The 12,019-nt window shown below is 31.9% G+C and overlaps 1 protein-coding gene and 1 pseudogene across 1 annotated transcript; both read right to left on the bottom strand.

Moving 5' to 3' along the window:
* On the bottom strand, positions 1 to 117 carry LOC112421559 (uncharacterized; annotated as a pseudogene).
* A 3,722-nt stretch (positions 118 to 3,839) lies between these two features.
* LOC11415627 (zinc finger protein SHOOT GRAVITROPISM 5) lies at positions 3,840 to 4,673 on the bottom strand. The gene has a single exon (XM_003608765.4). The coding sequence runs from the start codon at positions 4,565 to 4,567 to the stop codon at positions 4,133 to 4,135; it is 435 nt and encodes a 144-aa protein (XP_003608813.1). The 5' UTR covers positions 4,568 to 4,673; the 3' UTR covers positions 3,840 to 4,132.
* Between the last annotated feature and the right edge of the window lie 7,346 nt (positions 4,674 to 12,019).

The following is a 12,019-nucleotide window of genomic DNA, read 5'->3' on the forward strand; positions in this document are numbered from 1 at the left end:
GAGATGCAACACAAATTTCTCAAGAGGTCTTCCATCTTAATACTACTTATGTCCAAGCAAGTTTAACCGCAGAGTTCCGATGAGATCTGATGTTTTAGTACTGCTATGATCGCATCTTAGAATTTAGGTCAAACGAAAATTGATACAAACTAAATCACATTTAGTTGAACCATATTTTTTAAAGGAGTCATCTAACACAAGTCCAACCAAACCATGTATTTTAATCTTTGAATCTAATGATTTTTTATCTCAAAATTAATCTAAACCATATCTCACATGAATATCCAAATTACTTATTGCTAAATAAAAAATTATTTACCGACAGCTTTTGCCTTTTGATAATTCGATTTACTGACAATTTATGGTCGACACATGAGCATTTGCTCTCAGCATCCACCCTAGAAGAGTTTTTTAGTGTTACAGATCTGAACTTTCCTACACTTTGGGAAGCTAGCCACCTTTTTCCTTGATTGGTTAAGTGATTTGATTGAACAATCTTCATATCATTCCATTCCATTTTTTCCTTTTCATCTTCCCAGCCAAGATAGAGGTTGAAAATGGTTCCCTCATTTTTGGAAATGTTTTTCTCCTTTATGTCACTCTAAACATCTTTCCTCAACCTGAAATCTTCACATGATAAGATCAACATTCATTATTTTCTTTCCTTTCATTTCCAAGATGATTGACAAGTTTGAATTCTAGCTACAATTTAATTCATTGCATAGTCGATAAGTTTGACCGTTGTTATTGTAATTCATCCCACAAAAATTACATTTTAAAACTTCAACAAAATTACGAATTTTGTTTCGGTAAATCTTATTGTAATTCCGAATATACACTAATAATTACTAACCTTAACCTATAAACGATAAGCTAAATTTTCATTGAAATATGTATCTTTTGTGATGGATTGTATTTAACAAATATCAAAATCACGATGAGTCGTCACGATTTTTATAAAAGTTGTTGTGGCATTGTGATTTTATTAAATCGTCGTCAATCATATCAATACTACTACTAATGCACCAGATCCCATAAGAATCAGAATTCTAACATATCAATGCGGATTCTCCTGTTGTGTGTTGTGCACTGCATATCCCTGCAATGCCGATGAAGATTTGTTTGTCATAGTTATCAACTGTGAAATAATTAGAAAGGATGTATCTTTATCTATATATGATGGTTCATGCATGTAAGCATCATATAAATTATTTGATAATATAGATATATGTATGATTCTCCACAATTCCAGCAATATATAAACAGTATCACTTGACAATTATATGAGGACAAACTGAAAAGACAAATGTTAAGGTTTTATCATGATGACTAGTTTGATGGATCAGTATATACATGTCCTACATCTTTATCGTGCTTTCAACTTTCTGAACGGAAATTGATTGATTGTTCTAGCATTTCTATGATTGTAACCAAATAAAATATAAAAGACAATTTAACTGCGTTTTAGCAGGTCATATGTCGGAGTACGGTTTTATCGATCATTATTCATGCATATGATGGTGATATAGTTTTATGTTTTTAACTAAGTTAAGATTCATACTACATTATTGTTTTTATGTGGTTGATATTCAAGTTTTTATCCATATAGAGGAAGACCCTAAAAGAACACTAGTTTTCCTAGTGGACAAGAACATGTACTCATTTTGGTTCATATTTAGTTATCTTTGATAATACTCTATCATGTTCTGCTGATTTTGAAGCTTCATGAGAAATTCATAATTCAAGTTGTAGTGTCAGCTACATACAAAGCTTTGATTTTGATGTGTTAAATGATGCTGATTTGTGAGAAATGATATTTGAACATCTATTTTGTGATAATTTTCTCTCACATATTCACATCATTTTTACTTTATCTCTCTATTGTTTTGGTTTCCGTGTAAATACTTACTTTTTCTTTATAAATTATGGTTGTCGCATAAGTTGTCAACCAAATTGATTGTTTAAATAACACTCCTCCTTATTTATATAACTTATCATAAGAGAAAGAGAATTATATTCACTAACAGTGTTTTCTTAAAAAAAATATCACTATATATAGTTCTTAAGTTTTTTGACAAAATATATACTATTATGCATAGTTCTCAGGCTGTCCCCATATAATTATGCAATAATATATAGATATTATATTTTTAGATTCTTGATTAGAATGTATGTTTCTTTTTTATCATTTGAAAAATATATATTTAACTAACATCATATCATATGAATAACGTGCACATACTATTGATGTTTATTAAATGGATAACATGAAATAGCTTTCTTTTGAAGCAAGTTGTGCAGTTGTACGTTGGTACCACTAGTAGTTAGTAAGCCAATTCGTAAGGTGTAATAAAATAGATTATATATAGAGTTAAATTGAGTACCCGGTACACATTTAACTCAACATCAAGATCTTTAGTATTAAAAAATACACGTCCCTATGAAAATAATAACTCAGTTGTCAATAACATGCATTTTTATATGCACAGTCTGAGGTTTGAATCTCGGACACCCCACTTATCCACACAAAGTTGAATTCTAGTCATTAGACAGAAAAAAATACACATATTCACATGTGTTAGCTAGTTGATCTTGGAATAATTTATTTCATTAGACTTGATTTAAATTAAATTAATTATTGTGTAACACATTTGTGTGGAATCTAAATCTATTTAGGTCATCATGATTGCGACCTCATGCCTTCCTAACGTTTCTAAGATGAACTTTTTCACAAAGTCTATGATATGTGCCCACTAGATACTTTTTAACTTCATAATAGAATCAAATTGTGACTTATGTATTATTGTATCATCACACCCTTCACCCGTTTTAGCTGTAGTTCCAGTTATTTCAATTCAAGGCAACATGTTTATAAATGCAAATATATAAATCTTATTATAAATTTATGCCGACATTAATGGTGTAATTTATTTCTCATAATCTAAGCTTTTATAGTGACAAAAAGTTGCTGACATATGAAGCTAAATCTAGTCTTGCAACATCTTTGAAAACGAAGACACTAGTACTGTTCGATCACTGTTTTGATATCGATGCTTTTAAGTCAAAAAAATCATATCCTAGATAAACAGGGGTAGTGGGTTTTTGGTTTGTGAATGAGGAAAAGTTAACAAGTTGAATACAAGCGGATACAGCTAAATATATATATGTGTGATTGGTGCTATTACTATGTTTTTTGTTCTGTTTCATTTGTTCTTTCGTTATCGAAATCCCCAACTTTTCACCACGTATATCTTTACTGTCCACATCCTGTTAAATTATTCTTGATCAGTTTCCATCCCATGTTTCATGTTTCTGACATTACAAAATTACTATAGTTAATGATCACAACCTCACGTTCTAGTTCTAATTCTAATTAATTAGACCCAACCCAATATAAGCAATATATATCTCATTAGTTTTTAATGAAGGAACAAATTTAATCCCAATACAACCAAGGTCCCATTGGCAAGGGGATCACCTAATTCATAGCTAAAACCGTACTCCGACATCAATAATGATATAACATGAATATGTGTTTATAAGTTGTAGATAATTTTTGCTTTAAAAATTGATAATGTAAAATTTTATGATATTAGAATCTATCTGGTAGACCGCTTGCTACCAGATTACCATTATCCGGCTAACCACTTGATCACGTTCCAGATGTCCAGTGGTATCTCGATTACATGTTTCGATATACATAATATAACAAGTTTATTCGAATTTCACAACAAATCATGTTGATCCATCAGGTACTACTACCACATCTTCATTCTGGATATTTTGATCCATCCATATAACATTAACCAGAAAGAGAAAATACACACCCGCAAACAAAATATCAAAATGAACCAAATTAAGATGAAACGTTTACATATACAACACGGCACTTATAAGTAACTAACTCAATCACCCAATTAATTAATTAACTAATTATTTCACACAAACCATATGGGTCCAGTACATCACAATCCAAACCAAAAAAAAAAAAAAAACTTGTTAATTAATTAAAATATTGATCGAGTTATTTTTTCCTAAACAAAGATATGTTAAGAGAATCAAAAGAGGGAAAGGAGAACAAAGCTTTGAACTGATTGCAGTCTTATCTGACTCGAGAGATTAATATTAGAGTTTAGACGGAAGCTGGTCTGAATCTCTGCCTACAAGAATGACAGGTAATCTCCATACAAGCGGAATCAACCTGTCTCGTTGCTCTTTCTTTGATCCTCTCAGCTCTTTCAACTTCTTCTCTCGCACGTTCCCACATTTGTCGCGCACGTGCGAACTCCGACTGTGCCATTTCCATCTCCCTCCGTGTTAACTCCCTAACTCTCTCGGCGTACGCCTTTTCCATCGCGGCGAGCCGGATTTGCTCCGCCGCTTCCCATTTCAGCGTCTCTACGCCGTCGTGTATTAGCATGGATGGCGGACCGACGCTGATTGAGAGCTGGAGGTCAAGTGATGGAGCTCTGTGATCGGTTTTTGAGGATGATCGGAAACGGAGGAGGGATGAATCGGAACGAGGTGGTGGGAGAAGGTTGAGTTCTTTGTTGAGTTGATTTTCCATTGGAGAGAACAGAGAAGAGAAGAAGGAGAATTGGAAGAAGGAAGCTGTTTCAATTGTGTAAGAAAGGAATGAAATGAATTGAAGGACGAGTTATGGACTCAACACCCCGTAGCGGGAACCAATATATAAACACCATGATCTACGAAATTACTACTTCACCCTTCGTATTGGTCTAATATTTTTTTTTTATTTATAATTTGTATGATTAATAATGTGTCGTAATTTTATCAACATGGTGTCGTTTTTTATTGTAATTTTTAAAATTAAAAAAATCATGCTAGTTTTGAGTTTAAATGATACTAGCAAAAGTAAATAATCCACTCCCTCCGTCTCGGATTAATTGAACCAAAAGCTCATTTCACACGTATTAAGAAAAATGTATAAATAAATGAGAGAGAAAAATAGTCTTAAGTGCACTTCTTAAGTATTGGTGCATTCTCCATAAAGTGAGTATGTTGAATTGGAAATTATGAAAGTAATATTAATTAAAGTTATAAAGGAAAAAATGTAATTAATATTGTATTGAAAGGTGAAATGGCTAAGTTATTTTAGTACATTTTTTTTTTTTTTTTTTTTGCAAATGACTCAGTTATTATGAGACGGAGCGAGTATCACCTAGAGATTGAATAAATTTGGTGCAAATAGTGTAGACACTTTAAAGATGTAGACTTTTTCACATTCTTAATTGCAAATAAAACCTAAACTTATCAAATTTTAACAAAAAATGCAATTTTTATTTTGGAACAAAAATAGTTACTCTAATTTTTTAGAGGAGTATTGTACTTCTTCCGATCCTATTTATAAGAAAAAGTTAACTTTTTTGATTCATTGTGTAATTAATGTATCTCGTTTAGAATATAGACCAAATATATCATTTATGCAATGAATCTAAAAAGTCAAATGTTTCTTATAAATAGGAAAAGAGGGGAAGTAAGTTGATAGTGCTAATAATTAGATTTAAAATCATCTTATTATTTCCAATTATGTGAAAGAGGGATGCAAGTGCTTTCAATGAGGCTAGTACTAGGAGGGCGAAAGAGTAATTTAGTTGAAAAGGTGGCGAGAAGGAGTTTAAAGCGTGGGAATTCCGTTATGAAAAGGGAAAAAGGAGGGAAAATAACGGATCGCGTTTTATTAGGATGGGATGTGAGGAACTGGTGTGGTGTGTTTGAAAATTGATATACTGAAAAGTTTGTAGTACTATCTTTTTGGTTTCACTGAATATTTTAATGGATTTTGACTTTTCCTTTTCTTTTTACAGAGATGACATGATGTGTGTAATAATTATTACAGTCGCACGTGCGCCTTGGTGAAGAAGTGAGAAATCAAAACCTATAAACAAAGTTAAATTATCTCAGGTTTAAGGGTCGTAACAGATTAATTCTTCACAGCTAGGGTAATAAGAAGAATCATATTTCTAGGCCAATGTATTAGTTGTTATTAATTTCACCAAACAATCCTATTTTTATGCACACGCAATTATTTATTTATTTTTTAAAAAAGGGAAAAAAAAAATATACATGCATGCAGCTATTTAAAGTGAATTCTCTTTCAAAAAGTTGTATTATTGATCAAATATCATTAAAGATTGAAGAAAGATTTGATAATTGTCATCTTTATCCAAGTACGAAACATAAAGTTTGGTAAAATCATTTGGAGTTTTTTAATAGAAGCCTCTAACGAGCAATTGCTATATATCAATAAAGATTTTATCAAAAAAAATTTAAGAATGACATGGCAGAATAATCACCCTTAGATTTTATCAAGAAATTGTCCTAAAATTAATGTTAACCAATAAAATCTCAATTTGGCCGGAAATTATGGGGTGATGAGTGTTATGTTTTTTTTTTACGAAAGGTTAACAAATGAGACTCAAATCTAAGAATGATTATTATGTCATGTCATTCTTGAATCTTTCTTGATAAAATCATTCTTGATATCTAACATTTTCCGCCTCTAACACATTGTAGACTTGTTGTAGCCTTGTAGGGTAATTAATATGAACTTTGAATGAGGAGTTATAAATCAATTAAACTACTTCATCCGTTTTAAAATGAGTGTCGCTTTAGTAAAAAAAAGACTTAATTGCACTTTTGGACCCCTATCTTTCAAAAAGTTGCGGTTATAGATCCCTAACTAATTTAAATACAAAACAGCCCCCTATGTTTTGATTCTTTGGCAGTTTTGGACCCCCAGCCCATTGTTGACTCGATCAACGCTGACGTGGCACCCTAAGTGAAGTGCCACGTGTCAATTTTTTTTTTTTTTTGCCTTGGAGGTCCAAAACTACCAAAGAATCAAAACATAGGGGGCTGTTTTGTATTTAAATTAGTTAGGGGTCCATAACCGCAACTTTTGGAAAGATAGGGGTCCAAAAGTGCAATTAAGCCTAAAAAAAAAATTATTTCAAAAACTTTATATTTTCAATGCACCTTTAATTTTTTCTCCCAACTTTACCCTCAATAAATACTTCAACTTCTCTCTTACACAATTTTCAATACAACTTTAAATTTGTCTTTTTCTTATAAAGTATGAGTAGTTTAGTAAAAGTGTTATGTCTAATGATTATTTCATTATATTCCTTAATTTGTGTGCAATTGACTAAATTGACACTCATTTTGAAACGCATGGAGTAATAACCAACATGTAACTGATTGCAGTGACAAGAGACTCGGCCATCTAAGCAAGTAAAAAATAATATGTAAATGCTAACATGTACCCCAAGGGTATATGCTAAAGAATTTAAAATAGAAATAATTGTCTTAAAAATTGTGCATTCAACTTTATTCAACTTTTTAAAGTCAAAATTTTATTCTTTTTTATGAAAACTTGTGATTTTGGATTTCTTAACTTGTGCTCTTAGGGCACAAGAGAACAAGACCCAAAATAATAATATGTCATAGCTATAATTTTGGTAAAAAAATATATCAAAATAAGCACTTATAGAGATAATGATATGTTTGATTTTTTCCAAGGTAATTGTAACACATTCCGGTAAATATGGTGCATATACTCCTTTCATTGTCATATACTATATCATTAATTGAATGAATAAAAAAAATTAAAATTTGCTTATAATTGACAACGGAAGGAGTAGGCTGAGTCGTCAAACTAATCTTTGTAGAAATCCAAATCTGACATGTTTAAAAATTAAGATCCATTTTGGCATATTAGCCTACTTAATTAAAGACATACTTCATATTTCGACCCAAAAATAAAACATATTTCATATTTATAAACATGTTATACTAATATATCTTTTTCTTTTTTAATTTATGTGTTAAGTCATTGGATAAATAATATGTTTATAAAAATGAAAAATGTTTGGTATGCACTCTATGCAGATATATATCTTGAGAGAAAGAGAAAATGAGAGTTATGTTCTAAATGCCTTAATGATGTTGTTTAAGAATACTATTTTTTTTTTCACTTAATGATGTTGTTTAAGAATGCATGAAATAAAATTTAGTCTTGAAAAATTACCATATCGTAATTTTGTCTTGTTATATAGATGTATATCTTGAGAGAAAGAGAAAATGAGTGTTATATTCTAAATGCCTTAATGATGTTGTTTAAGAATACTATTTTTATTTTTCATTTAATGATATTGTTTAAGAATGCATAAAATAAAAGTTTGTCTTGAAATTTTATTTTATCGTAATTTTGTCTTGAATAATAATTATATCAATTTTTATGCAAAAAATATCTCACAGTGCTCTAAAAGCATTTATCATTTTTTATAATTTGATCGTAGCTTTTTGGTAGGGCTTGATGCATGTCCCGTACGTAGAGATTAAAATTAAAAAGAACCACTTTCTAAACAAGCATTTGGCAACTCCGGCCACGCTAAGGGCAGGTTGGCACGTGGGAAAGTGGCTAATGGCCTAATAATATAGTGAGGGGCTGACCATGATTGTGCCACACTGACTAACACTCATGAGATCATTTCCTTCCTCTTTAGGGGTGGGGGCCTTCCTTTTACACATTTTCTTCGTTATTCCGATAAGCAGGATGTTAAGTTGTACCCTTAAGATACAAGTTAATGAAACAAATATAAAAATAATTCATTGGAATGTATGCATTATATTTAATCTTTAATTTTTTAATGAGTTGAATGCACAAAATTTTATAAAATATTTCTTCTTTTAAGTTTCTTAACATGTGTCCTTAGAACATAAATTAACATTATCCTTCTGATAATTAGTATCATGTGTGAATAAAATCCACATCGTGTTTAGCTGTCTCTTGACACAAATCAATATTAAATTTCTCTAAAAAAACAAATTAATTAATATCAAATAAAATAATTTTATACATCCATTATGAATAAAATGGAGTTAAATATAATTTTTTAATATTTAAATATATTTATTTAAAAGTAAGCTGAATAATAAATTCAAGATACAATTTCAATTGCAAATGTTAAAACTCCGAATTTTAATTTCGAGCTAAAACTCCTTGTTTTTCTTTTTTCGATAGAACCAAATACCAAAAACAAAGCAAGCACATTTCCAAATTTTTGGGAACTTAACATCGGAATAATGATGGGTAGAATTCGTGGAGAATCGAAACAAACTATATGTTAACAATATAGATGATAAGGAGAGTTAGGTAGTTCGATTGGTTTAAGGATTAAAAGAGGTGAGGTTCATGGTTTAAGTCTTGACAAAGAGAAATATATTAACAATTAGTATGCTAGCATTTTCTATTAAAAAATATATATAACAGAATAGAGGAATGACAAAAAGGCTATGGTTTTGATGATGCAAATAATAGTAAGTTATGAAAATAAATATATATTTTTTAACAAACAAAAATGAGATACATTACCACAAAGGGAGAGCTCTACTCTTTGGCACAAGGCGCGCATAGAAGAGCAAAGCAAAATACAGCAAAGTATCTTGAATATATACAAAAAAGACAGTCAATCAATGTCTAAATAGATAAGAGGTTGCTGCCACCACATATGATAACCAAAAGGAAATCATTCATTTTTAGCTTTTAGCCACTGTAGTGAAGTAATTTTGATTTTTTTTCCATAAGCTGCATAATTATTTTAGCATTGTTAGAAAACATCCCCTGATTCCTTTCGTTCCATATCACCCAAACACTGCAAAGAAAAATAAATTGCAAGAATGATCGGTGGGGTTTAAAGCCTCCCAAAGAGTAAGCGAACTAAATAAAATGATTCATTATATGTTGGGGATCCACTGAATACACATCAATCCAATTTTTGATATGTTGTCATAGCTCACCGAAAGTGGGACAATGAATTAAGAGATGGTCTACTGATTCATTGTAACCACATTCGGTCACACACAATTGAGAATCAAACGGAAAGACGCCGCGACGAACCAAATTATCCTTTGTAGGCCACCTGTTGCGAAGAAGACGCCATGCACAAATTGAAACCTTCACAGGAACATTTTTGTGCCAAACTGCGATAGCTGCTGCATCGGTATTAGTATTATACATCTCCAGCCTCGTGAGCATTTGATACACACCACAGACTGTATAACCATCACCCACATTAGGACGCCACTGTCAAACATCTGTAACAATGGCTTGCAATGTAACATTAGAAAGCAGAGTCCTACACTCCCCCACTGAATTTTTCTCCCACACCAACAACCGCTGACGCCACCCCGAGGCTTCCCCTCTTTCCTCCCAACCCAAAGAATACATCTCCGCCATTGTCATATCCTTATTAACAAATAAATCAAAAAGTCTCCTAAACCTCTCCCTAAATGGAGCCCCCCCCACCCCCCTCACCCAACAATCGAACAAAAAAAAAAATTAAACCATTACTAATTTTCATCTCAATACTCTCCTCAAACCAACTTCCTCCCTCGACACCAATCCCCTCACGAATTTTCACAGTCTCCCTCCACCGGGCATATCCATCCTTCCCCCTTCTCCTCGCCATAACGAGACGACAACGCCTTATACCACAGACCCTCCTTATCCACCAGACACCTCCAACAACATTTACCTAATAGAGCAATATTAAATTCCTTCAGTCGCCGCACCCCCAAACCCCTGACTCCTTACCCATGCAAATAAAATTCCAATCATCCAAAGCAATTTTCCTACAATCCTCACTTCCACCCAAAAAAAAATATAATTAAAATAGACTCAAGAGAGGATATTATACATGAGAGAGCTGTGAAAAAAGAAAGGGCGCGGACAGGAAGACAAATTTAAGGAGAATCAAGTGAGCACCAAAAGATATACTTCTACTCTTCCAAACAGACAGTTTAACCTTAATACAGTCAATTACTGCCTCCCAAAAAATAAAACGGCTGACGTCGCCCTCAATAGGAAGGCCTAGATAAATAAACAGTAACCAACCAATTTTATACGTCAGAACATAGGTGGTCTCATGCACCCATGACTCATCAATATTTACACCAACCAACAAGCTCTTATGGTAGTTTACTTTCAGCCCCGACATGGCCTCGAAAAGAAATAGGACAACCCTCAAAAAGAAATATGAAAATAAATATTACAAATAAAATATCTAGTAAACCATAAAATAACCTTAGTACTAACTCATCAATATAAAAGGCCCGACATCATAAGTCAAATAGACTATATAACATCTTCCGATAAAGTCACGATGCATCAATAGGAAATATCAAGAGTTTACCGATCAAGAAACAAAAACGCATTCAATAAATTATTTAATTGTAATAAGTTAGTCTCTTAAATATTTTTCGTATCATTTATGACCTTTTAAGTTATTTAATTTCAACATTTAAACACCGAATAACATACATTTTTAAGATATGCAATCCCCTAAGGTGTTACGGTTAGATAACTTAAATGACCTAAGTGATACGAAAAAAACATAAAGGATTAACTTGTTACAATTAATTAACTTAAAAGACTTGGTATGAAAAAACTTGATCAATTTGTTACAATTAAACAACTTAAATAACTTATGATTTAATTTAGCCTAAATAATACAAATCATAAAACATTTAATTTTATCCATTGATTGGTAGACAAGAACAAAGCCATTGCCAAGAAAATCAAAGCGAATATGTTTTAGTGTAATCAGATCTCTTTCGTGTGGTATAAAGCCATTGCCATTTAATTCTATCCATTTGAGCATGGTGCTGATTTTTTGTCGTTGGAAGCTGGTCCTAGTCGCAAACCATTGGAGAATACTTCCCATGTTTTGTATATTGGTTTGATTCCACATGGCTTCTAAGAGATGGAGATGGCGAAAGCTTATTTTGGACAATTTGGAACCATCAAGAGATTGAGAATTTCCACCAGAAAATCAAGACATTTTTGGTTCATAGAATTTGAATCCTGAGGTAGCAAAATTGTTGCCGATACTATGCACAATTATTTGCTTTTTGAACACATATATACTACATGTTTTCGTGGTACCTTCAGAACATGTTCACGCCATGTTTGTTTTTTAAGTGTTTGTACCGATTC

This window comes from Medicago truncatula, chromosome 4 (genome assembly GCF_003473485.1).
Source record: "Medicago truncatula cultivar Jemalong A17 chromosome 4, MtrunA17r5.0-ANR, whole genome shotgun sequence".
NCBI lineage: Eukaryota > Viridiplantae > Streptophyta > Magnoliopsida > Fabales > Fabaceae > Medicago > Medicago truncatula.

Coding starts and splice junctions, on each gene's coding strand:
- LOC11415627 (XM_003608765.4), bottom strand. CDS start 4,567: ATGGAAAATCAACTCAACAAAGAACTCAACCTTCTCCCACCACCTCGT.